The sequence below is a fragment of the Fragaria vesca genome, linkage group LG5 (genome assembly GCF_000184155.1).
Source record: "Fragaria vesca subsp. vesca linkage group LG5, FraVesHawaii_1.0, whole genome shotgun sequence".
Classification (NCBI taxonomy): Eukaryota; Viridiplantae; Streptophyta; class Magnoliopsida; order Rosales; family Rosaceae; genus Fragaria; species Fragaria vesca.
In genome coordinates this window covers 17739160-17766808 of record NC_020495.1, presented here as the reverse complement: position 1 = coordinate 17766808, position 27649 = coordinate 17739160, and the positions used below count along the sequence as shown (strand labels likewise).

At 38.0% G+C, this 27649-nt stretch overlaps 3 protein-coding genes across 3 annotated transcripts; 1 reads left to right on the top strand and 2 right to left on the bottom strand.

Annotated features, from left to right (window-relative positions):
* Nucleotides 1-368: 368 nt before the first annotated feature.
* On the bottom strand, nucleotides 369-9869 carry LOC101311286 (mitotic spindle assembly checkpoint protein MAD1-like). Its single transcript, XM_004299967.1, has 16 exons — nucleotides 9499-9869; nucleotides 9193-9292; nucleotides 8823-8983; nucleotides 8174-8371; nucleotides 7996-8088; nucleotides 7515-7631; nucleotides 6663-6910; nucleotides 5781-5952; nucleotides 4877-4984; nucleotides 4586-4789; nucleotides 3954-4116; nucleotides 3312-3402; nucleotides 2928-2997; nucleotides 1586-1714; nucleotides 1411-1449; nucleotides 369-729 (listed from the first exon to the last, which is right to left on the bottom strand). Exons 1-16 carry the CDS (start codon nucleotides 9670-9672, stop codon nucleotides 640-642), a joined length of 2157 nt encoding a protein of 718 aa, XP_004300015.1. The 5' UTR covers nucleotides 9673-9869; the 3' UTR covers nucleotides 369-639.
* Nucleotides 9870-10254: 385 nt separating this feature from the next.
* LOC101310999 (auxin response factor 1-like) lies at nucleotides 10255-18509 on the top strand. Its single transcript, XM_004299966.1, has 15 exons — nucleotides 10255-10369; nucleotides 10900-10987; nucleotides 11642-11754; nucleotides 12474-12569; nucleotides 12692-12748; nucleotides 12885-13037; nucleotides 13223-13307; nucleotides 14487-14577; nucleotides 14670-14834; nucleotides 15258-15377; nucleotides 15471-15546; nucleotides 16469-16634; nucleotides 16728-17224; nucleotides 17458-17648; nucleotides 17922-18509. The coding sequence occupies exons 2-15, from the start codon at nucleotides 10942-10944 to the stop codon at nucleotides 18091-18093; spliced, it is 2028 nt and encodes a 675-aa protein (XP_004300014.1). The 5' UTR covers nucleotides 10255-10369; nucleotides 10900-10941; the 3' UTR covers nucleotides 18094-18509.
* Nucleotides 18510-26303: 7794 nt separating this feature from the next.
* Nucleotides 26304-27509, bottom strand: LOC101309742 (transcription factor MYB44-like). Its single transcript, XM_004301522.1, has 3 exons — nucleotides 27191-27509; nucleotides 26626-27102; nucleotides 26304-26500 (listed from the first exon to the last, which is right to left on the bottom strand). Exons 1-3 carry the CDS (start codon nucleotides 27420-27422, stop codon nucleotides 26304-26306), a joined length of 906 nt encoding a protein of 301 aa, XP_004301570.1. The 5' UTR covers nucleotides 27423-27509.
* Nucleotides 27510-27649: the final 140 nt, after the last annotated feature.

Below are 27649 nucleotides of genomic sequence, written 5' to 3'. Positions count from 1 at the left end.
CGTGTGATGGATGATGGTATAGTAGAGTTTTTACAGTAGATTTAACGGGATAACAAGGCAACACAAATTTATTTGAGAGGTGGTTTAGCACAATTTTCTTGGTTAGTTACACACCCGTGAACGTTATTAGATAAAAATGACAGTAAAACAAACATTCAGTTGCTAAATCCCACATTTTCTCAATTTCAAAAAAAAAAAAATACCCACATTTTCTGTTAACTTTTTTTGTTAGATTTTCATATTCTTTTTAATCCAACACTTCTTTGCCAAAAGAAAATTCACATTGTTGTGAGATTCATTTTCTTTTTTTATAAAATGATTGGAGAAAGTACCAACAACTTTACTATCAAATTAGGGAAAGTACCTTTCATTTATAAAAAGCAATGGTTGATACAAAGCAATTAACGGCATTTACACCGCACGCATTATCTTCAAAACCATGTCACAGTCGTCACTTCCAGCATAACAGCCTTCATTGTGGCACGGCACAACAACAATATATATGGCAAGATACAGTAAGTGAAATATAGAAAAATAGTGATAATTTTAAATAAAACAAAATTAAAATAAAAAACAAAACCAGTTTTTCTTTTTTTAATAAAAAATAAAGCATGTGCAGTGTAAGTAGTTAAATTTCTCTTAGCTCAGGGTTCGACGGTTGAACGATTCCACTGTTAAATTGGCAGTGAAGGCTGGGATTGAATTCATCTTCCGTATAAATATATCGACCTGCAAGATAATATTCTTAGATGAGCTGACGAGCAAACTTTTCAGTTTACAAGTAACCAGGTTGAAAACCAACAATAAATTCATTAAATTGGCAACAGATTTTGATAAAAACAAGTTCTAAGACAAGCATTGGACTCTCCGAACACCATATCAACCCAATGCAAAACTTTGATATATTGCTATAGAGAAAATAGTTTTCACTGTAGTGTTAGGTACATTGATGCGGCAATGCTAATTTGAAAATCATTTGATAGAGTTGGCCGGGCAGGGAAAAATAAGACCCAAAAGGTGCAATAGCACCGAAATTAAATTGGAAATTTTGCATGGATGCGGCAATGGTAAATAGACATTCATTTGCCAAAGAATTAGTCTTGCAAGGAAAAATAAGACTCAAACGGTGCAAAGGGGATCAGCACCTAAATCTCAAACCTGACCACTGAGAATAAGGGAGGAATGCATACAAGTCAGAACTATAAAATCATGTCTGTCATTAACATCGGTCACATTTTAAGTAAAGTAACAGACATATGCACATGTATATGCAAGTATGCAACTGAGTTTCCCCGGTAATGTTATAAAATCTAAGAGGCTGATCCTCCATACAAAGAGAAGTGATTAATCTACCAATACAGAGTCCTACAACGGGTCATAATAAATGTTGAAAAACATTATGCTCTGTACCTGTTGAGATATCTCACGCTGAGAGGTATAATCATTTGCCTGATTAATCCAAAGACAAAATTAGTATCAAAAATCTTGCATTTGTTATATTACAAAATCCAATACATAAAAAGAACAATCTGTGCATCCTCCAAACTATATGACCTCACAAAATGACTATTATGCACCATATTACCATAATGTTTGTAGTCCCTGATTCATATTCAAATTCAAGCTTCTCATCATCGCTTTGAGCATATATAGATCGGAGGGTAAAACGTGTAACCGGGATTCCATTCGGTCGCTGGTGTTCATCCATTACAATCTGCCAAAATATTGTATAAGAAATATAAACATTACATTTTAATCTATAACACCAAGAGTCATTTTGAGTGCATTTTCATAATTCAGTGACATACTTCCATTACTTATCAACATGTGAAATTACATGCTAACCTTTACAACAATACTTATCAAAACAAAGAGAAGAAAATTCACCCATTTAAACGATGGAAGTTGGCAAGTATGGCAAGCAATTATCAGTCTAGAGTTTTTAAGAGTCTATTAAAGTCTTAGGGTGAGTACTCAAGGTTCTAATTATTAATAAGTCTTTAATTGAGTCTTCTGTTGTTCTAGTTGTCTAAGGGTTATGCATTTAAACCCTATAAACATAGCTACTGATTGCAGACCCAAATCAGATTGGAATTGAGTTTTATTGAAGGCTTGGTGCCTTTGGTTCTGTTCTCCTACTCTATTCTATGTTCTCTCTACTCTAACCTCTCATTCTTTTTCTCCATTCTACAGCTAAGAACCCTCTGTGTCTTCTAAAATCATTCTGCTTTCTTTGACTCAACAATCCCCAACCAACCCTGATTATACTCCCACCAATTGTCGCGCTGCTGTGCTACATCAGGTAAGTTAACATACCGAAATGACATGAGGCCATGAGGATCATATAAAAGTCTGTCCAATATTGTACACTGTAATTTCTTTCATAATCTCTCATATAACTATTATTCAAATACAGAGGAAATTTTGTATTCGTAGACTGAAACAAATTCAAAATGTTAAGTAACTATTCATGAATATATATATATATATATGTGTGTGTAGGAAAACGATATGAAGCGGACGTCAGCAACGAAGAAAAAGTGCGGATGTCCCTCTGTTCTCTGTCCAGCGCCGACGACGGCGCTCCTCCACCCGAGCGGACACTAGCGGCATCTCCGATCACTTTCTCTTGCCGGCGAGATCGATTTGAAGGTCTGGGCAGCAACCTCCACCCAAAACTTCAGACAAGGTCGATCTCGCCGGCAAACTGGAATTTGGCGGACCCGCCGGGAAGAGAAAGTGATCGTGGACGCCTCTGGTGTCCGCTCAGGTGGAGGAGCACCGTCGTTGGCACTGGACGGAGGAGAATGGAGGGACGTCCGCATTTTTTTCTTCGGTGCGGACGTCCGCTTCATAGTGGGCCTGTGTATATATATATATATATATATATATATATATATAAAGACAATGAGTAATATATCTTATACCTTGTAACCAAAAAGCTCACAACATGCTCTCCTGAACACTGAAATTCTGTCGGCGAAAACAGTCCTGTACCTGTCCCATGGTATATTCAAATGTTCAACCCAAGTGAAGCATTATACTTTAGGTAAACCCGAACAAACAATGCAAAGCATACAAACCAGCCCATCTACCAAAATGTTTAAGCTGTCAGAGTATGGCTAAAACAACAATATCAAAGTTTACACACAGATGCTGTCCGTCCTCCTTTCAGTAGGCTCCAGTACCAGAACGAAATGCATTCATCTTAAATTCGAGGAACCAAATAATGGAAAAATGGGGAACCAAAAGCTCTATTACTGTTATTTGTGACCATTTTCCCAAAGAGCACAAGCTTCACACGTACTCACCTCTCCTCACGTTTTTCAAGAGTTGCAATTTGTTCTTTCAACTGCACTATCTTTCCGGATATGTTGGAATCCACCCATTTCCCAGCTTCACCTGAATCATTCAAGAGAAACAGGTATATAAGCTTAGTATAGAACATATCAGACAGATAAATTCGATGACTAAAGAAGGGAAGTGAAATCCATACTCCCCATATTGTAATCCACACTCCCACTTTCTATTTTTGGTAACTTTAATTTTGTCCTTATTGACTTAACTTTTGTCTTCTTATCAAAATGATGACTAAAAATAGAAAATGGGAGGGTGGATTACAATTTGGGGAGTGTGGATTTCACATCCCCTAAAGAAATATCAAAATAATGAAATTTCCAAAAGAAAATATTTATGGCTCCAGGAATTTAAGATTTTCTATTATGAGAATCTGTCAGCACAGTAGATATCCAATTTCTATGTTTGGATGCATCAAGAAGTAAAACTTGAGCAGTAGAGGCGGTGATGGGGATGGCAGCCATGGTGGTGGTCTGAGTAATGGCTGCTGAAGCTGCCTTCTTAATGATGCAAGATTGTCATCATCTTAAAAAGGAAAAGAGGTGGTAGTATTTTACACACAAGTCATAAAAAGAAGGGTAGAACTGCGTACTAACCTGACTGGCTTTTAAATTCTTCAACAGCTTGTAACCTCTCCTTTGTCTTCTGTAGTTCGGTTCTCAATGCCTCTATAGTTTGTTTTGCTTCATTATCAACAGTAAGAGTATTCACCATTCGTAAAACTTTTGTATTTGCAGCAGAGAAATCACCATGGCCCAACTGTAGAGACAAAAGAAGCACCTAATTACATAATCTATAGAACGTTTTGCAGCTTGTAAACCAGTTTCTGAGTTTAAGATGCTAGAGACTGAGACAATATCTCTTCACTCCAAATTTAGCTGAATACTTTGAGCTAAATATTCAACAAATAGCACATAAACCAAACAGGACACATCAATTTACAGAAGTCAAGTAAAACAGAAACAAAGCAAAAGAAAAGAAGAAAATCATGCAACTTTATCAATTAAATAATTGTAATTTTTTTTTTTTTTTTTTTTGAAAAGATACGGCTTTTTGTCAAGGAGGCGGACAAGGAGTCCACTTTAAAAATAAAAGAGAGCAGCTAGGACTAAAGGCTTAGCAGCTCAACTTTTAGAACTAAAACTAAACAGAGAGGTTAAACTACAGTTGCTTCCCAGTTTAGAATAATGGAAGAAAGACTATAATCCTTAAATTCCTTGAGACCTACCTTGGACTCCAGCAGAGAGATCTCTGAACGAAGTTGATCACCCTCCCTCTCCAATGACTTCACTTTTCTAGCTTCAGTTTTTAATCTATCATTGAGCGACTTTATTTCTTCATGTTGAAAGCTATTGACTTGTTTTTGTTCAAATAGAGCAGATTCTAATTCCTTAATATAGCCTTCTTTCTTCGCAAGAGATGATTCGAGCTCCTGCATGAGCAAATCAGGAGACCAACTAAAACTTAAAAAGAGATTTCACCAATTAGAAATAATACAGAAAAAAAAAAAATCTATAACCTTTAGAGTTCGACTGGTTGCTTCATCTCCGGCACCATCACTCTTTACCAGCTTGAATTCATTGATGTCATTTCTCAACTTATCTCTTTCCTCAGTAACCCTAGAAAGCTGCAATTTTAAATATTCCATTATTAATCATTGTTGAAATGAAGAAGAAAAACAAATAAACAACAAACAGAAAATCAAAAGACGAAGAAGATAAGAGGAAATTATGGCACCAAAGCAGATGACATGTTCCAAGTTGGAATCTTAAGATAAAGACAACAAAATGTCAAAAACACCAATAAAGATTGCTGCAATTTGTATGCATCTATCAGCTCAAAGAAATAAGCATACGACTTTATATCACATACAGGAACCAGAATTATGGTACGATAACCAGCACTTTTCAACACTGGTATCAAGAACAATAAAAATACAGCCATAGCACTGATTACACATCTACAGATATCCGGGAGAAAGTAAGAATAATGTTATGCAAAAAAAAGTAGTCTTAACCATACATCATTAGCTCTATTAGTGATATTTTAGGCCACAATTATTATTACTCATATGATCAAAATAGGGTTTTAAGCATTCCACACTTAAACTGGCTTATCAATTGAGAATAATTAAGAATATTGATTAAATAAGTACCCCAGACTCCTTATTCTAGTTGTCTCTATCCTGCATCAACTAGTGTCAGACCAAACTCTAAGGGGAAGCCACTACAGACTACTAAGTCTAAACTTTTGTAAGAAACCACTACAACTACAAGAAGAAAACTGGACCAGCAAGATATAAGAGAGAAATAAACAGAGTATACTGAAATCCCACCATGTTACCTCCCATCTTCACATGAAATATAAGCTTTGTTTCAGATATAAAAACAAGACTGCATCAAACTATCGGATCACATACTTACCATTAATTCAATCCTCTTAACCTCTGACTTTGTTACCTCCAACCTCTCTCTCATCAGTTCAGCCTCAGTTTCAGCATTTTGTTTACCAATTAGTGCAGCATCCAGAGCTACCTCCAACTGTTTCAAGCGGGCAGTTGCCTCACCCTCCCTCTTCGTGCTATCAATGACCTCTCTGCATTAGATGGAAAACCTCAACAATTAGAAACTGAAAACATGCATATCATATATGCATTATACAGGCTCAGAAAAGTATATATACAACCCTCAGATAAAATGTTATAAGCAGGAAAAAAAAGAAGAGAGATTGCAAGAGGATAAAGGAAAAGGTAGGGGCAGCAATTGGACAAACTTCAAATCGTCACAAGTGACAACTTACAAAACTTACAACTAGGACCAATAGAAAATTGAGAACCCCCAGAGTCCTCAAAACCCGACCGAATAAAAATATTAGACCTGAGCATTATATATCTTCAAACATAAAATACAGATGGTGTCAAAACAGGCTAATATTATTCGGATAGTCCCATTACTGCTATTAAGCATGTGATACAATGAAAAATAAATACGTAATATGTAAATAATTATTTAGCTATAAGGAGATGGTACAAATAAAATTACACTTGTAAGCAGTCCAGAAGAGCGATTTCTAAAAGAGAAATGTATTTATGATATTATTGATAACAGATATTCAGTGAAGTCACATTCACCCAGTCAACCTACCCACTGAGAAAAACTAAAAGGAAGTAACCCTGCCTGACACCATTTTTTTTTTTTTCTAAATGAAGAAGAAACGAGCCAGCCAGTGCATAATTAATGATATTATTTGTTCTTCTAACACATCCTGGAAAACTAGCTTGAACTGACATCAAGCTATTCACTTACTTTTGTAAAGCTCCAAATTTCACCGGTATATCATCACAACATGACACTCCTGGAATGTCTTTGGTGGTCAACTTCCAAGATGTCAACTCATTCTCCAACTTCTTCATGCTTGATTGAAATTCTTGTAATTTGGATAACTCTGACTCTGCCCTCTCTCTACGGCCCTTTTCTTCCAGCAATTTTTCGTTCAACAATTTCACATCTTCATGAGAAGACTTCAGCTTTCTCGCTGCCCTCACTTCAGCTTCCTAGTGAAAATCAGAGGATTATCAGAGAGCAGTCCCAAAATATTAACTTAATTACAAACTACAAAGATACATTGTAATCTCAAAGCAGCTTGAGATCCTATATACATTATACTAGAACAGTTTAATTCAGAGGAAGAATGCCTCCCTCTTGCTCAATTTTATATTAATTGCTAGTATCTTGAAAACAATTAACATATTAGCAATGCAATTCATTTAGATTAGATTTGGTTAAGAATCAAAACAAAATAGCTCTTGTTATGCCTTTGAAACATCAAACATCCAATCGCATTAAGTTTTCTAAGTTATTGTTGTGGATGATGATAGTGAGAGATTACTAAAACTTTATATGGCTGCCTAAAGAGGATAAATCTGAGAAATAGCAAATCAAGATTACTAAAACCTCATATGGCTGCCCTATTAAGTAGAATATGCTGTATATGTATATTATACATATAAAAGTATATATGTGGTAGTATAACCGTGTATGTGTATATTAAAGCTTCAAAAAGAGGGAAGATGAAAATCAACGTTACACAACAATGTTACCACTTAGAGAAAAAGAAAACGTGTAAAAAAAAATTAAGCATGAAGGAAGCAAACTTACAAAGTTTCTAAGCTCTTCTTGCAGATGTTTAACCAATATATCATTGTCTGTACATTTAACTTCTTGGAATGTCAATGTGGATAATTTAGTCTCCGCTTCACTCTTCTGTTGCAAGCACTGGATGAAAAATAAATTAATGGAGTATTTATTATATATGATATATCATGTTACAGTACAAGCACACAATAATTCATGTCATGAATAATTCATGATAATTATTCAGCACACTACGGTAATGAATTCTGGTGTTTTGCAAGAAGATGAAGAAAATGACGAGCAGAATTCTTTCAGCTTGTAGTGGTTACACTCAAGAACAGGAAAACAAAGATTACAGTTTTACAAATATAGCTACCATTCAAGGCAAAGGTAAAACTGTGGAGATTTCGAGGATCAGGACATACATGTCAAGGCCAGTGTTAAATAATAGATTTTCTTTTTGTTTTGGTCATAAAAGCTATATAGAAAAATAAGAGATAAGTACCTCATTAAGTTGATTTTTGAGATCATCCAACTGCCCTTTCAGTAATTGTGATTCTTTCTCAGCATTACGAGCTCTACATTCCATTCGCTCAAGCTGAGAACAAGAGAATGGCAAAATTTCATACAGTGAATTATTGTATAAATACTACCATACCTAACTCAGAATTATCAGAACTCACATCAGCATTTATTCTAGCAGCAGAAAGCTTGGATTCTTTTTTGATATGTGCAAGATCATTGTTCAGATGTCTTTTCTCCCTCTCTATGCTTTCAGAAAGATGGCTTAGCTTTCCCTCTAAAACACTTGCTTTCTCCTCAGCCGAAGCGGCTGAAGTCTCAGCTTTGGTGCGAAGGTTTATTTCATTTTGGAGCTTTACCTGGAAATCCAAAAGCAATATGAAGACGAGGACATGGACATGCACATTTTCAAATCCTACAACAGCAGGATGGGCAAGAACAATATCTGAATATAAGAGATCGGTATGGGTCTGACACAAAAACTCAACCATTGACTACAGAAGGGAACAAACACACACACACACAGAAGATGTGTGTGTGTGTGTGCACAGAAGATGCATCACCTACTAACACAGGATCATCAGACCAGCTAATATGTTTACATGTACTGAGAATGTTAATAATTATATCAAACAGTACGGCATTTGAGAAAATGGAAACCAAAATTTTGTTCTGTTTGACAAATGTATAAAAGGTATGAAATTATATGAAATAGGACCTCTTAAAGTAGTGAAGTATAACAACAAAACATAGTCTTTCTCCTTGGCCAGAATACGAAGGGAGTCAACTCTTTGATATATATGCTTTTACCTCAAGTTCAGTATATGATCGTATTTGTTTACTGAATCTTTCCTGAAAGTCATGAACCTCCTTCAACTGTTGCTCCTGCAGAGCCTGTTCGCGTCCCTGTGCTGCGGAAAGTTCTTCTTCTGTATATAAATATTGATCCCGAAATTTCTTCCTCTCCAACTCTGCAGCACATATAATACAATCAGAAGCCAAGAACTGAAAATGGATAACTTTGAAAACGGGCAGTGATACTATGTATTGTGGTCCAAGGTTTGAAACTGTATTGCCATGAACCGATGTTTGAACTTGAGAAACACGAATAAATATGGCAGGAAACTAAGACAACATATGCTAAGCAAAATACATGAACCAGAGTATCAGAAACACCTACCGACTTTGCAAAAGTTGTCGTTTAACGTCTCCAATCGAGATTTATAATCCTCGACTTGTTTCTCTGCATTACTTAAGGCATCTAAAAAGTCCGATTTAACCTGTGATAAAGAAAAGAAGAGACCGTTCTTATCAACAAAAACGCATAAAATGGGAACAAAAAAGCAACTAAAATGCATTAGTTTCTACAACACTGAACATCATTAGAGCCTCGAATTATAGACAGGTCTTAAGAGCTTTGCAGATTTAACTTATAAAGTGGCATCAGCAATCTGTGATTAATCTAAGGAATTGGAGAGAGAAGAACCATTTGGCGGCATTGATAGGTGCAGAGCATGTGGTGGGAGGAATCGCCGTCGGTAGGTTGAAGAGGGGAAGGAGAAGAGGGGTGGTCCTCGTAGATGACGAGAGCCGCAGACGGTGGTGGGCTCTGGATTTCGGGGCCCCGTCGCTTCTTGACGGGAGGAGTCCTCACTATCATCTTCGACTTCGCTCTGGTTCTGTGTGCGCCTAATTTGAATGCAAGGGCATTGCCCTCATAGCTGTTCCGGATGGATTTTTACTTTTACGTTTTAAATTTGGGTCTACACTGTTTTTCTTAGTTTACTCAACTCCCGGTGAGGTGAGGTCAAAGTCTAGGGTTTTCTAGGTTTTTGTCTTGTAAACAAACTTGTATTTAGAATTAAAAAGAAAAAGAAAAACAAGAGAGATAGGAACGGAAAGCGACGGGGAAGGAGACAGAAGAGGTAAGGTGTAGGGGTTTCAGGGTACGAATGGCATCGCTGTTCGCTCCCACTCTCTCCTTAACACTTAAATTAATATTTTATCCACCAGAGTGCGCACTGCGCACCCACCTAACCAACCAACCATCACTCAACACCGAACTTTTCTCTCTCCGTCTGTTCGTGTCCCTCTAAAGCCAACTCCCTCTTCTTTTTTTTCTTTTTTTTTTTTTCAGCAAGTAATTAATAGAAGCCAGAAAATTACAGTGATAAATATTTAAATGGAAAAAAAAGAAGAAGAAGACTAGGTGTCGGCTTCAACCAAACACGACCTTATCATCCAAACTCTTTCTCCTCCTCCTCCTCCGATCCCAATCCCAATCCCACCTCTCTCGATCTTCTCCTCACAAACCCTAATTAACTTAAGTCTCTTCCGGCAGCTCATCTATCTCTCAGGTACCTACCCACTGCTCTCAGTAAAAGCTTTGATTTTTTTACCGTTTCAACTCTTGTCTTTGCTTTGGTTAAATTGGGGTCTGGTCCTTACTGGGAAAGTAGATTACTGTGTGTGTGTGTAAGAGATCTAGAGACTTGGAGGCCGCTTCTTTACTTGGTCCCAAAATGGCATGCTTCAATTTTTAATCTTTGGGTGTTTTAGATCGCCTAGGATGGAAGGGTTTTGTTGCTTACTATTTTTGCATTTCTGTACACAAGTTCATTTTTATTGAAGTTGCTTTACTGAAAATGATTTGCCCATGTTACCAAAACAAAGCTACACCGAAAACATTTAAGCTTCAGTCCTTATGGTACATAATTTGAGGTTTTAAGCTCCAGCTGAAGTTTAAGTTCCTACTGATGCATGTTAAGTATTTGGCTCTTTTGGCTGGTTTCTCATGGGTTTCGTTTACTATTACTTGATATGTTGGGCAGTAGTCCTTGCGGTTTTTATATATAAAATTAGCTTTCTAACAGTAGGGTTTCCGCAGGATAAAGCTTCAGTGGTTTGAGATAATTTGGTTAGTTTTGCTATGGCTCTCCAGGCTTCAAATCATCCCTCGGGAACTTCCCGTCCAGGTTTAACAATTATCGTTATTGTAAATTGTGGTTATGCTTGTTATTAGTACGCTATATAGAAATTGAAGGTGAATTGTTGATCAAGTTGTTCTTGTCTGGTTTATATAGTCTTCTTTACTGAAAATAACAAAGAAATTATCAAATCATGTAAGAGGATATGTATGTGAATCAACCTGTGGGGATCAGCACTACGACTTTCATTACGTTAATGATGCATTAATGTGGAAACAAGTTTGTTTGAGACATTGCTGTCATTGGGATTTTGAAGTAATAATGTTATTGATACCCTCAAGGACAATCATGTTTTACGGAAGATCTGTTTTTGATATGGCGAGGAGGTATAGGTTCATAATTTGACCCTACAAAATTTACTAATAGGCACTGAATGAGTAGGAATATGTTGAGTTTGGTCTTAGAATGTTGAACCTTAATATAAATACTCACTAAATGAGTTTTTATAGACCCTACACGTTAAGAAATCCCTCAGATTTGAAGTTTCTTCTTCTCCGAACCATATATATAATATAAGAACCTTATGTGATAATAGTTTAAGTAAAAAGAAGTTTATGGGATGCTTTCTGATGTGTGGTATCAATAGAAATGTGTTTGTCTGACTATTGGTGTCAAGGCTTAACTTTGTCAGCTATTTTTTAGGTACAAGTGATGCTTTGTTTAAGGAGCTATGGCATGCTTGTGCCGGCCCCCTTGTCACCCTGCCACGTGAAGGGGAGCGAGTTTACTACTTTCCACAGGGACACATGGAACAGGTAAGTTGGAGTTCTAAGTTTATCTCATGGTTGCACATATGATTTTCATACTTTGGCTTATTGTTTGGTTTGTGGAACTTCCTCCTTTTGAAATGTCTTTTTCTTAATACTCCCAGTGACAAATCATGAATACCCTGGGTTCCTGAATTATGTGTATATAGCTTTTAAAATTTTGAAAAAAAGGAAAAGAATCAAGCTATATAGATAAATATAGTGACTGACTAAGTGGTCCTCTTTCTTGTAAAGAAACGATGCGTATCTAGATTTTTTTTTCATATAATTTCACTTGTCCTTGTATCCAAATCTCTTTCTGTTTTAGTAATTTTACACTAAGTTATCTGTTAAAATGAATCAGAATATGTGCGAGGACTTGTTGGTTATCTGTATTCATATTTTCCTAAAATTTGTGACCTGAAGTTCAGCTCAACTAGGCTTAGCTTATACCACCTATGGTATCAATTTGTAAGGTGAATTTCGATTGTTGCTTCGTAGAGTATATTTAACTAACTTTTTGGTTTCTTAAGGAATAGTAATAGGGTTTAGGGGTATTAAATCTGTCGATGTCTTTCTCTGAGTGTCTTAAATTATTTGTTTCTAAGTTTCCCTGTATCTGGAAGTTCTCTATCATCGTTAAGTCAATCAGAATGTCTAAATCTCCATTTCCTTTGTCATTTATTTTTTCTAGCTCATTCTATTTATGTGGGTGTGTCTTCTTTCAGCTGGAGGCGTCAATGCATCAGATTTCAGAGCAGCAAATGCCATCATTCAATCTGCCATCCAAAATTTTATGTAAAGTTGTTAATGTTCAGCTTCGGGTGGGTGGCATCATGCTTATTTTTATTTTCCATGGTGGATCTTCTTTTTGCTTGGTGTGGGCAAGTACTGGACCCAATTTCATCCTTGTAGTTATATGATCAGTTCTTAAACTTGAGTGTAGGCTGAACCCGACACCGATGAAGTTTATGCGCAAGTTACTCTGCTACCAGAAACTGATGTGAGTTATCTGTCCCTCCAAATAATCGTAAACCGTGACTGTATTAGTCATTTGTGGTGAAAGTATGTCCTCTAGTTTCATTTGATTCCAACCATTTTTTCCTCTTTGGTTTAACTTTATAACCTTAATGAATCAGCAAAGCGAGGTAACAAGCCCAGATCCTCCTCTCCCAGAAACTCCACACTGTACAGTCCATTCATTTTGCAAGACACTTACTGCTTCTGACACAAGCACACATGGAGGATTCTCTGTCCTTCGGAGGCATGCTGATGATTGTCTGCCACCACTGGTTAGCATCATATATCTATTTGAATTTTTAAACTTTTTATTATATTAAAGATCTACCTTGGTTACGTACTTTTTATTCATATGTGTGTGTATATTTATGTACTTTTTTTTTCTTTCTCTTCTATGGTTTGGTTGCTCATTTCTCTGTGCCTAGCCTAAATATAATTTTTGTTGTTTGTTTGGTAGGATATGTCTCAGCAGCCTCCATGGCAAGAACTAGTTGCAACTGATCTGCATGGAAATGAATGGCATTTTCGGCATATCTTTCGAGGTTGATTGCTTTTTTAATTATGTTTTGATTCAGGTTACAAACATTCTGGTTAACTGAGAATATTATGATTGCATTAGTATTTGTGTCACAAATGCTATAAGTGTGTGTGTGTGTGTTTTTTTTTTTTTAAAATTTATGTTAACACCACATGGTGCAGAGTAGCCATTTCATTTTGTTGATGGGATAATGCGGTGATTAAAACCTGGGTAGCATGAGTCATGTGTTTGACATCTGAAGTCTATAGATTAAGTCTTTCAATGATTCATATGCCAGTAGTCCCTTAGAAATGATGAGTCTGTAAGCTTTGAAACCAGAGGACAGTAGATACCATAATCTCCCTTTTGGTCATCAGTATCTTCTGAGTTAGGTGGTGTTTATTTTATGCAAGTGTCTTTGCTTTGCTAGCTCATACATTTAGAGCTGTCTAGTTTTGTTTTTTTTGTTTTGTATTATTCTTTGTACAGGGGACTCATTGTCCCATCTATTGGTCTTTCTTCGCTCTCTATTATGGTAGTATGATTTAAAACAGAACAGTTGATTCTTTTTAAAGATTTTTCACTTATGTGTCGAGCATAAGTTGTCTTGGAGCGAGTCCAAGGGACAATCTTTTAATTTATGTTCGAGCGATTCCTAGAAACGGTCTGTGTGATGTCAATGTCTGAATCACTCTTCTCTTTCTGTTTTTTGTTTTACATCACATCGTATGTAGTTTCTTCCAATATTACACTATGTAGGCTCTTCCTATGGTATGGTGCCAGAGTCTGGATAATGCTTATCTTCGTGTTAATTATTTATTTATTTTTTTCATTCATCAAATTGTATGTAGTTCTTCATTACCGTGTCAAGTTAATGCTCAAAATATTCCTTGCCATGGGAAATAAATACCTACTGAGGTCCCAGTGACTTTTATCTGCCAGACTTTCTGTTTTCCTGGTTGGGATGTTTCATTCTTGAACTGACTTGTCATTATTAGCATCTTGGTTCAGCATTATTAATGTATTTATTGTACTCATTTATTTCTGAAGACCTTTCTGTTTATTATCTAGCATGAATATCATATTCATTTATGTCATTTTGCCTGGGATTCGGACATATTATGCTGCTTAACCTTAAATTTATGTTTCTTTCACTTTGTTAGTGTTACTAAATTATGTATTTTATCTCTTCAAAACAATCCAGGGCAACCTAGGCGCCACTTACTCACAACTGGGTGGAGTGTTTTTGTTAGTTCCAAAAAATTAGTGGCTGGTGATGCGTTTATATTCTTAAGGCAAGTTTGGTAAATGAAGAAGAATAATTTTTTATTTCTTTTGCTACTTTAAGATGTCCATAGTTTGTTTATGCATTACATGTATGTTCCAGAGGTGAGACTGGGGAGCTGCGTGTTGGTGTCAGGAGACTCATGAGACAACCAAGCAATATGCCATCTTCTGTTATTTCTAGCCACAGTATGCATCTTGGGGTCCTAGCTACGGCATCTCATGCCATTGCAACTGGGACACTTTTTTCGGTCTTCTACAAACCAAGGTCTTGCATCTTTTGCATATGTTGTTCATTTCAAGTGTTTTCGCTGTTCTTGTAGACTGACTATGGTTCCCCCTTTCTTCATAATTTTTTTACTATATGAAATGTATTTTTATATTTTTATATATCATATGACAGAATTTGTATATATGTATTGGTCATTTCTTTGGCTGATATGTCTAGTTAGAAAATGACCCGTTACTGCTGACATGAACTGTTCTTTTATAGTCTAATACTCTTGTCGGTGGAATCCAACATTTCTAAATAGGGTTGTGGCATTACAAATTTTTTTAATTCCATTGATTGCACACTGCTTTCTGGTTCTCATTGTTTGTTTGTTTCTTCTCTTTGTCTCTCATATAATATATTTATATATATATATAAATGTTTTAAAGTAAAATATTCTTTTTTGCTTCAATTTTGCAGAACAAGTCAATCTGAGTTCCTTGTAAGTGTCAACAAGTACCTTGAAGCTCGCAGTCACAAACTCTCTGTCGGAATGAGGTTTAAAATGAGATTTGAGGGCGAAGAAGTTCCTGAAAGAAGGTATATTTGCGGTGCATTTGGGTTTTTTTTTTTTTTTTTTTCCTAAAATTTTCCACTAGCAATTCTGGTCTAAATTATTTTTCTGAACTGCAGGTTCAGCGGCACGATTGTTGGTGTTGGGGATAATACATCACCTGGATGGTCAAATTCTGAGTGGCGATCACTAAAGGTTCTATATATTTTCTAATGATGATCCTTATTGGTGTCGACCAGTTCTAACAACATATTTTCAACAGGATAAATTTCTGATGGGGTATTACTAGTAATACCAGAATATAATATAGTTTCAATGGAAAATATAATTATATTCCTTTTTTAATGTGCGTGTGCGTGTGCTTGTGTGCGTGTGTGGGCGGGTGCGAAATGCTTGCCACACTAGGTTATCTAAGCTCAAATAGGTTCCCTCTCAAGTCAATTCAGCTTTATGTTTTCTATCTTCAGTTAGAGTTTTATTGGGATGTCGCAAAGTAGAAGATGAATAATTCCTTTCTTAAGTCTAAATAATTCAAAGTTTAATATGCAATCACTTAAAAGTACATCTCATTGCATGAAAAGACCAATCTCTCTGAGGGATGCCAAAATCTTTACTGTCCCATAACAGCCTTCTACTCCCCCACTTATACCTCATAATCTTATGTTCCTCTCCAGCCAAAGAACCTAGAAATCACTTATACATCATATAATCTTCTGTTCCTCTCTCGCCGAACGACGTAAGAATTCTGATATTGGTCGCTACCTTACCTTAAATACCCTATACTCTCACGTTGTGATCTCTATCCTTAATTTTTTTGGTTTTGGCTAAGCAGGGGGTAGGAAGAAGTTAGTTGCTCCATTTAGTATTGCATGTGGTGCTTATTGTTTAGGTGTCAAGAGTGTGACTTATGTGTGTCTATTTCTTTAGCACCTGTGTCTGCGAGTAATCAAATGTGGAACAAGTTCCTTTGTAATTGTATATTTTTATTATTTACTCTTTACTCTGATGAGCATTATATGGTTTTCACTTGGTTTTACTTTCTGTTTCACTTGTGTTCCATTTCTTTGAAATTACATTTCCATGAGTGCTGATTTATTTATACACATTTCTTTTCCAGGTCCAATGGGATGAACCCTCATCTATACCGCGGCCAGATAGAGTCTCACCTTGGGAATTGGAGCCACTGGTAGCGACTACTCCACTAAACTTGCAACCTGCATTGAGAAACAAGCGGGCACGAGCTCCCGTCTTACCTTCTTCAACCCCAGATCTTTCTTCACTGGGTATGATTGTTTTTTTAATGATATATCATTTACATTCTCTCCTCATGTAGACTTCAGATTCAAAATTAATTCTGTATGATCTTCGGGTATTAGGTGAGTGGAAATCCCAAGCAGAATCTCCTTCGGCTTTCTCATATAATGACCCACAGCGTGGTCGAGACCTCTATCCGTCACCCAAGTATAGTTCTGCTTCAAAAGCTAATTCTCTTTGTTTTACGGGCAATAATTCTCTAGCTGCTGTTTCTGGGAATCCAATGCTTTGGTCCAATCGAGTTGAAGCTGTAACGGAGTCTTCTTCGCCTGTTATGAAAGATTCAGTGGAAAGGAGACAAAGCACTGGAAATGGCTATAGGCTCTTTGGAATTCAGTTGCTTGAGAACTCTAATATAGAAGAGACTTCACCCATGGTAGTGTCTGGAAAGCTGGGGGATGTTCAACAAATTTCTTCATTTGATGCTGAATCTGACCAACACTCAGAACCATCAAATGTCAACCGATCTGATCTTCCTTCAGGAAGTTGTGATGCTGAGAAATCTTCCCTCAGATCACCTCAGGAATCGCAAAGCAGGCAAATTCGGAGTTGCACAAAGGTGTAGTTCATCTCTCCTTGGCCCCCAACTATATAATATCTGCTCTTTTACTGCCATTGGGAAATGTTTGGTTTTCGTATGCTGTGGCGAGTCTGTAATTGGGAGATTGCTTTTGACCAAACGTAATCTATTAGAAGTAGTTGATCCTGTTTTGTGACTTCTAATCTTTTCAGAAATAATTTGGGATTTATTGGTTGATATTTGACGTCTTTGTTTCTCTGTCTTCCTTTTAGGTTCATATGCAAGGGATTGCAGTAGGAAGAGCTGTAGATTTAACACGTTTTGAGGGATATGAGGACCTGCTTAAGAAACTGGAAGAGATGTTTGATATTGGAGGTGAGCTGAGTGGATCTACCAAGAAATGGCAAGTTGTCTACACTGATGATGAGGATGACATGATGATGGTTGGGGATGACCCATGGCAGTAAGTGATCCAACCAGCCCCTTAATTCTTCATTTCAGTCTCACAACAGAAAATGAATTCTCAAGTACTTCAATTTAACCACCAGTAATTTTGAAGTTAGCAAGTGATTAGATGGTATCTAATCCGATCTGTTATACTCGTCGCCAATGATTTGATAGTTACTGAATCTATATTTTTTGAAAAAAAGAAATATCAACTTTGTCTGCTTTCTGGTTGTTGAAATGAATCTAATTGTTGCAATTTGGTAACCCTGTAAAATCTGTGTTTTTGTAGTGAGTTCTGCAGCATGGTAAGGAAGATTTTCATCTATACAGCGGAGGAAGTGAAGAGGTTGTCACCTAAGATAAAACTTCCAGTAGGTGGAGAGGCTAAACAAGGCAAGCCAGATTCTGAAGCAGCTATTAACACGGAAGACGGGTCATCTATCGTGGGGCCGACATATTGATATCCCAGCACAAATCTAGCTATATGAAGAGCATGGAAAGAAAAAATTACCGGAAGAAATTGAAAGTTCGAAACATGATTACCTGAGAATGTCTGCTAGGATGATGATATGTATGGATGGACAAAGTAGCCATGCCGGAATAACTGGTACAGTTATCCAACATGTTGAAATGGAGGGAGTGCAACATGGAGTCGCTGCTTGCGACAGCTTACGGTTGTTTTGTTTGTGAAATAGTCTAGTTTAGTGTATCCAGGAGGATCTCATGGTGGTTGCATGAATGGGCACCTGAAGCTACCAAAGTTTTTCCTGCTGTATGAAAATGAGGGGTATATGCTCTTCATCCTTTGCTGTTGTATTTTTGTTTGTTATCAAAGACATGTTGTATCGAGCTTTTGTACATAAATATATAGCCTCTTCTGTTTCTTGCTTAAATACACTCGGTAGTCTCTTGATAATCCTATGCAGTGCCTGCTTCATTTAACCGTTGGCTGGGATCAGAATAAGAAAATAACTCCAGAGAATATTGACCATTGTCGACTCGTGTGGGATATTTCTCCTTGTTTAATGGCTTAATGCAATGCTCTGAGTAAACTCTCATTTTGAAGACTAGATGCCATGAGTGAACTGGGTATCTATTGGCTGCAGTGATATTGTTTGTGCCTGGTGTGCAGGCAGGGTTTGGCTGGGCTTTTGGTCTTGAGGGCTGTCATTTGGTATGCTTGGTGCGTTGGTAGATGTTGGGACTGGATTGTTGCTGAATTCCTGCCAAATCTTGTCTGTCTTGAAAAGACAAGTAGCAGCCAATTTAGGGTCAGTTGAGCAGAAACCCTTCTACCCCTACATGCCATCCTGAGAGACTTTGTTTGATGGCACATTGGTCCTAGACCTTATTTGTCAGAAATTTGCCACCACATACGGAGAACTTCTGCATATCGGAGACCAGCAACATATCAGAGAATCGTGTTTTGGAGTTCAAACTTAGTAGATGCTGCCTACTGGGTTATCTTTGCCGCATCCTATGTAAGAAGATAATCAGCTTCTACATTCATGAAATACCAAGGCCTCGTTAGACTTTTGCATAAAATTTCCACAGCTAATAGACTTATTAAATATAATTAAATTCAGTTTACCCCCTTGTGGTTTGGGGGTGACTTCATGTTAGTCTCTACACTTTTATTTTCATCAGTTTACCCCTTGAACTCTTCAATTTCTGTCTGCCGTGCCTAAATTCTCATATTCCGTTTGAATTGACCTTTAATTATCAGCAGTTAAGGTTCGATTTGGACATATAAGATCCGATTTGCCCAAATTCTAGATACTGGCCTCACAGTTAAGGTTAAAATTATCAACAGTTAACGTCCGATTTGGACAGAATATAGGACATTTGGTCACGCTTGAGGAAAATTCAAAACTTTGAGGGGTAAACTGATGAAATTGAAAGTATAGGGATTAACATGAAGTTATTCCCAAACTTCATGGGGTAAACTGAATTTAATTCTATTAAGTATGCAATCTTGAGTGGGAGTAGTCTATCATAACTGTAACTGATCGACTGGAATAAAGCTCAGAAGGTTTTCAAATCTTCCTCAAGTTTCATTTCATTATCTTTCAAAAGCTAGTCTCACATAACAAGGATATTTTTCATTCCAGACCTTATTGACCCAAAGATCAAAAAATAAAATCAACCTTTTTGCAATTTTAATCTCATATCATCCTTGCCATATAACTGTTACCAAATGGCCATAGGGGCATCTTCAAATGCTCTAACAAGCACATACGGATTTCAAGTTCTCTCAAGCATCTTTTTTGACAAGCTCTAACCCATCAATATTTTGACACAGCAAAGAATTACACATAGGGAGGAGTATCACGCTTAAGATCAAATGGTGGCATGTTAGGTGGAAGCAGAACGCATGACTGCATGAACGTAAGTAGGATGAATTGTAAGCCATGACTCGAACAATAAGACTATACACACAAACTGATATAGAACAGCTTGCACAAACATTTAAGACACAGCTTGCTAGGAAGGCAAAGAAAACAAAGTCAAAGCAGCAGCTTTGAATCTGCAAAGCAGTAGCTTTGTTCCTGCATATTTTCTATCAGCATTAGGATTATTTTACTTTCTGAGTTTTCATTAGGATTTAAGTTTTATTTAGAATAAAGGAATCCTAGTTCTAGTATGATTAGGTTTATTTCTATGCCTATATAAGGCCCCTGCTAAATTGTATTTTCATTCAAGTCATCAATAAGAAAACCCAAAAAATTAGAGTAGAAACTCTTGTGTTTTAGGCTTGTGCCTGTGTTTTGCTAGTGGATTCTAGCTTACTCCATAAGGTTTCGACGCTTGACGAAACCTTGTTTCTATCGTGATTACGCTTCCGTATCATTTGGTATGCAGAGCCGGGATTCGCCCGCTCAATGGGAGACGATTCAGTGGACGAAATCACCATCACCAACTTCGCCGACGCTGGTCGTGCGATTAAAGACATTCAGAAGGATTTACGGGATCATTCGAAACTTGTAGCTGACCAATTCGAAATCTTCCGACAGCAGACACAAGATTTTGTGAGAGAATCAGTGCAAGATGCAACAGAGGAAATTCGACAATTAATTTTGCAGATGAACGTAAATCCAATAGGAGATGCTCATCGCACCAACGGATTTGCCGGAGGTCGTGCACATCGCCGAGAACGCCACATGGGAATTGATGATCAACGCGCTATGGGATTCGCCCGTAGACGTGGCCATCAACAAGGAAGTCGACGTATCGGAGGGTTTGAACGTGACCAAGACTTTGAAGAAACCACACAACGAGAACTCATTGAATTTGCCAACTTCAATGAAAGGGAACCTACTTATCAACGACGTCAAGGAGGCGAAGACTTCAAGATTAAGGCTGATATCCCTAACTTCACTGGAAATTTAAATGCTGACAAGTTCTTGGATTGGCTTATGGAAGTTGATGGGTTCTTTGAGCTTATGGGAATCGTTGCAAACAAGCGTGTGAAGTATGCAGCTTATAAACTAAAAGGTATTGCAGGGCATTGGTGGCAGCAAATACAAGAAGAGCGATTCGAGTCAGGCTTGGCTCCAATTGTAACCTAGGACGTTATGAAGATGCTCTTGGAAGAAAGATTTCTGCCAGATGATTATGAGCAAACATTATTTGAGCAGTACCAAGAGGTTTCTCAAGAGAACAGATCAGTCCAGGACTTCACAACCGATTTCTATCGGCTTGCAGAACGAAACAAATTGAAAGAGACTAAAGCTCAACAAGTTGCAAGATATATACGGGGATTAAATCCTCAAATTCAGGACAAAATTGGGTTGCTTACATTCAAGGATGTTGGAGAAGCTCACAAGATGGCCTTGAAAGCTGAAAAGCTTGCAAAAGCACCATTGCAACAACAAATAACCGACGGAGCTGGAATGACATAGCAACTTTCAGCATAACCAAAGAAAGCATTGCAACCAAGCCTCTTAGTATTTCCAACAAACCCATAGAGGGTGGCAGCAAGGTCAGCAGTCAGACCAAAAGGTCTTCTCAAAGTAGTACAAGTAACTCAGACCCGTACGCTAGGCCTCGTTTGAATACATGCTTTAAATGCAGCAAACCAGGGCATATCTCCAGTCAATGTCCTCTACGGCAAACTGAAAAGGCTGAAAGGACTGAAAAGCGCCTTGTTAACTTCATAGAAGGAGATGATGAACAACACGAAGAAGAAGAAGAAGACGAGGTGGTGGAGGAAGCAGAAGAATATTCTAGTGATGACAAGGAGTACAATTTAGTTACTCAACGGCTGTTGTGTTCAACAAAACAAGAAAACCAGCGACATAGTATCTTTCGGAGTACATGCACTATCAAAGAAAAGCCTATGTCATTAATAATAGACCGTGGAAGTTGTGAGAACTTCGTCTCAAAGAAAGTGGTGGAACACTTCAACCTTCTTACTATGAAACATAGAGCTCCATATGCCATTGGATGGATCAAGAAAGGCCCAGAAGTTCGCATCACCGAAACATGTAAAGTGTCAATTTCAATTGGGAAATTCTATCAAGATGAAGTTGAATGTGACGTGGTAGACATGGACGCCAGCCACGTACTTCTAGGCAGACCATGGCAGCATGATGTCAACACTATCCACAATGGAAGAGAAAACACAGTATCGTTCATATGGGAAAAACACCATATTACTTTGAAGCCTAAGACCAAGCCTACAAATCTGGTTTCACCAAAAGAGTCTAGCTTTCTTATTGTTGCTGAATCTGGTGAAAGGGTGGAAGAACTTGTGAAGGATGCAGAAGCTATTTATCCTTTGGTGGTTAGGGAAGTAATGGTGGCTGAGAACAACAAAGAGGAGAAGAAAATTCCAAAAGAAGTCCAGCAATTACTGCAGGATTTCGAAGAATTATTGGCTGATGATCTTCCAAATGAACTACCTCCTATGCGAGATATCCAACACCAAATCGATCTTGTCCCTGGAGCTAGTTACCTAACCTCCCTCATTATCGGATGAGCCCTAAGGAGAACGAGATACTTAAAGATAAAATTGAAGAGTTGCTACGAAAAGGACACATTCGAGAAAGCATGAGCCCTTGTGCAGTGCCTGTTTTGCTAGTACCAAAGAAGGATGGGAGCTGGAGGATGTGTGTGGACAGCCGTGCAATCAACAAGATCACAATTAAATATCGGTTTCCGATTCCTCGACTTGAAGATATGTTGGATGTCCTAGGTGGCTCAGTAGTATTCTCTAAAATTGATCTGAGAAGTGGATATCATCAAATTCGAATCAAACCAGGCGATGAATGGAAGACGGCATTCAAAAGCAAAGATGGGCTCTACGAATGGTTAGTCATGCCGTTTGGATTATCTAATGCACCTAGTACTTCATGAGAGTGATGAATCAAGTCCTGAAGCCTTATATTGGGACGTGTGTGGTAGTATACTTTGACGACATACTAATCTACAGCAAGAGCAAGGAAGAACACTTGCAACATCTGCGTAAAGTTCTTGAAGTTCTCCAAGAAAATAAGTTGTACGTGAACTTGAAGAAGTGCAGTTTCATGACCAAGAAGCTTCTGTTTTTGGGTTATGTGGTTAGCTCAGAAGGTATACATGTTGACCAAGACAAGGTGAAAGCAATTCATGAATGGCCTACACCTAAAACAGTTGGTGACGTACGAATTTTTCATGGATTGGCCACCTTCTATCGCCGCTTTGTGCCAAATTTCAGTGCTATCACTGCACCAATAACAGAATGTCTGAAGAAAGGCAGATTTCAATGGGGTGAAGAATAGGAAAGGAGTTTTGCCATGATTAAATACAAGTTAAGCACAGCACCGGTACTAGCTCTGCTTGATTTTGACAAGATTTTTGAGGTAGAAACTGATGCTTGTGGGGTAGGAATAGGGGCTGTCTTATCTCAAGAAAGGAAGCCAGTGGCGTATTTTAGTGAGAAGCTTAATGAAGCTAGGCAAAAGTGGAGTACATACGACCAAGAGTTCTATGCAGTTGTTCGGGCCTTGAAACAGTGGGAACATTATCTTGTGCAGAGGGAATTTGTGCTATACACCGACCATCAAGCCTTGAAATACATCAACAGTCAAAGAAGTGTGAACAAAATGCATATCCGGTGGGTTACTTTCCTACAAAAGTTCCCTTTTGCGATCAAGCACAAGTCTGGAACACTTAACCGTGTTGCAGATGCGTTAAGTCGAAGAAGCCAACTATTGGTGACACTTTCTCAAGAGGTTATTGGGGTTGAATTTTTGAAAGAGCTTTATGAGGAAGATGAAGACTTCAAAGAAATTTGGGCCAAGTGTGTGAAGCAAGAACCCTGCAACGACTTTTTCATCAAAGAAGGGTATCTTTTTCAAGGAAATAGAATATGCATACCAAGGTCTTCACTTAGAGAGATGTTGATTTGAGAATCACATGGAGGAGGCTTAAGTGGACATCTAGGCAGGGATAAAACTATAGCGAGTCTGGAGGAGAGATATTATTGGCCTCAGCTGAAACGAGAAGTGGGAAACATCGTCCGTAAGTGTTACATCTGCCAATCTTCTAAGGGATGATATGAAAATACAGGACTCTATATGCCTCTGCCAGTACCTAAGGGAATTTGGGAAGACCTCACCATGGACTTCATATTAGGGTTACCTCGGACACAGCGAGGAGTTGACTCTATATTTGTGGTGGTGGATAGGTTTTCAAAGATGGCACACTTCATACCATGTAAGAAGACATCGGACGCTTCTCACATTGCAAGATTGTTCTTTAAAGAAGTGGTCCGTCTGTATGGAATGCCTCAGTCTATTACTTCTGATCGAGACACCAAGTTTCTAAGCCACTTTTGGATTACTTTGTGGAAGATATTTGGGACTACGCTCAACCGAAGCAGTACCGCTCATCCACAAACCGATGGACAGACCGAAGTTACTAATAGAACATTAGGGAATATGATTCGGAGTACTTGTGGAGACAAGCCAAAGCAGTGGGATGTTGTTTTGCCTCAGGTTGAGTTTGCCTATAACGGTTCAGTTCACAGCTCCATTGGAAGGACACCATTTTCAGTGGTGTATGTTTCACCTCCTAAGCTTGTGGTTGACTTGGCTACTGTTCCAAAGGCTAAGGACTTTAGTGAAGCAGCTGCGTCAATGGCAAGAGAGGTACAGGGAGTCCAAGATGAGGTTAAGCAGAAACTGAAAGTTACTAATGTGAAGTACAAGGCTATCGCAGATTCTCATCGGCGTGAGAAGATTTTTAGCGAAGGAGACACTGTGATGATTTTTTTACGAAAAGAAAGGTTTCCTATCGGCACCTACAACAAGCTTAAGCCCAGGAAGTACGGACCGTACAAAATTATCAAGAAAATCAATGACAATGCATATGTCATTGATCTGCCAGATACTATGGGAATATCCAAGACCTTCAACGTTAGTGACATACATGCCTATCAAGCTGATGATGATGACGCTTTCTACCTTGATATAAACTCGAGGTCGAGTTCTTCTAAAGTGGAGGAGACTGATATAGAACAGCTTGCACAAACATTTAAGACACAGCTTGCTAGGAAGGCAAAGAAAACAAAGTCAAAACAGCAGCTTTGAATCTGCAAAGCAGTAGCTTTGTTCCTGCATATTTTCTATCAGCATTAGGATTATTTTACTTTCTGAGTTTTCATTAGGATTTAAGTTTTATTTAGAATAAAGGAATCCTAGTTCTAGTATGATTAGGTTTATTTCTATGCCTATATAAGGCCCCTGCTAAATTGTATTTTCATTCAAGTCATCAATAAGAAAACCCAAAAAATTAGAGTAGAAACTCTTGTGTTTTAGGCTTGTGCTTGTGTTTTGCTAGTGGATTCTAGCTTACTCCATAAGGTTTCAACGCTTGACGAAACCTTGTTTCTATCGTGATTACGCTTCCGTATCATACCAAAAGATGAAAAAAGAAATCTATGAGATGTAAACAATGCAGTAGATTATAGGTATTCAGCGTTTTTTGTAAAGCTCATTCCAGCAATGGCGTCAAAATTTGTATTGCTAATTCCAAATGCAGGCGCTGATGCTCAATCATGATTAAGCCTCGGGTAGAATTGCTCTTGACTAAAGCCAGCCAGGCCTCGGCTAAAATTGGACTCAAAGATTTTCACCTTTTCTGCTCAAGTAGCCCGAAACAGATGGTCAAATAACTCAGGCAACTAATAATACTGCTAAAATCATCAAAACACGCATGAAACATCAATGATGTTGACAACTTTGACATGCAAAGCAGCAGAGAATCTGAAAACCATAGTCAAGAAATATGGCCAGGTTCACTTCATTCATATGATTCAGGTGCATACTTGATACAATAGTAGTTTAAGCAAACTCTGTCTTTGGATTTGCCCCATGTACACAACACACATCACTGAGTTTGTTGCTTTGCCATATTCCAAAAACCGTTTTCAGGATTATTTAAACCTCATAACTACTTTTCACCCATATTTCTCTCTAGAGATTCCCCTATTCATTTTCACCTAAGTAGCTATTTTACAACTAGATTTTCTCCTCATTTTGCTTTCCAATGGAACTAACTGTACATCCAAGACTGTAGAGATGCCCACCCCCCCCCCCCCCCTTTTCTGCATCACACAAAAAACATGGTGGTGTCCTATATGATTTAAGCTCTTTCTTGCACATTTTGCCAAATCTCTCTGATCGATTTAAGTAGAGCCTACTCCAAGGAAATCAATGAATGGGATCAGGCTCATCTTCTCAATTTGATCTTCTCCAGACATGGAAGAAACATTATTGTTGTTGGTCCTATAGGTGGTAAGAACCGATTCTTCTCCAGAAACTTCAGAGTTTGAATCTGATGACTGACCATTCCCATTGCCCTTGATCCTGCCAGAGTCTGCAACTACAATATAAAATAAGTAGCAAAGTTTTGATTAAAACAAAGAACAGAGGAAACTAAGTAAGAAGTAAAAGAACATTTAGTAATGCATTGGATTTTATGACTCGGAGTTGGAAAGAGAAAAGTACCCATTTGTGATCCAAAGATTTTCTGTTGCTGAAATGGATTTTTGATGTTGCTAAATAAGCTGGGAAGCAGCGCTGGCCTGTTTGAGGGAGTGAGGGAGAGATTAGTACATGTTGAGGCAGAGGCTGCAGACCCAGATTCATCATTGCTGGTATTGATTGAGATTGTTGAACGATCACTGGAGGCATTATTCTTAGTCCCATCTTGTTGATCATGATCATGTTGAGGCAGTGAATTAGAAGAGGGCTTCCTTCTCTTGAAAACATTGGATTCCTCTCTGTGCTTTCTAGCCATGATGACATGCCAATGATTCTTGACAGCATTATCAGTCCTTCCTGGGAAGAGCCTTGCAATCATGGCCCATTTGTTGCCATAGAGCCTGTGAGCAGATAAAAGCCTCTCTTCTTCTTCCTCACTGAAAGCCCTTCTGTTGATCCTTGGATCTAGCTGGTTAAACCACCTCAGTCTGCAACTTTTCCCTACACAAATTAAAGAACACATTCAGTCTCATTCCAGAGTACATTTCCAAACACCAAAACATGAAACTTGTTTGGGTACTCCTATTACCTGATCTGCCATCAAGGTGCTCAGCAATTAAGTTCCAGTTTTGAGGACCAAACTGGGCCACAAGTTGTTTGAGTTTGGAGTCTTCAGCTGGCCTCCAATGACCTCTAACACAAAGCTTAGTGCTTCCAGCAGCAGCAGGGTTCTGTATAACATCTTCATGATCAGATTCGTCTCCAGCAAGATTCAGAGACATGGTGCTCTTTCTCTTTCTGTCATGAACACCGTCACCCATTTCAGAACTAGCCACGACTCCAAAGGTGGTGTTTGAGAGAGAAAGTTGAGATGGAAAAAAGTTCAAATCTTGACGATAACTAGAGTCACTACACCTCATCTGGGATTGTTGTTGAGAACCCATTAATGGACACACGCACTCACACCAGAAAAACCAAACCCCCAAAAACCAACATGAACAAGCAAGACGGATGAGAAACTAGCTAAAGTGGGTACTTGCCGACACAA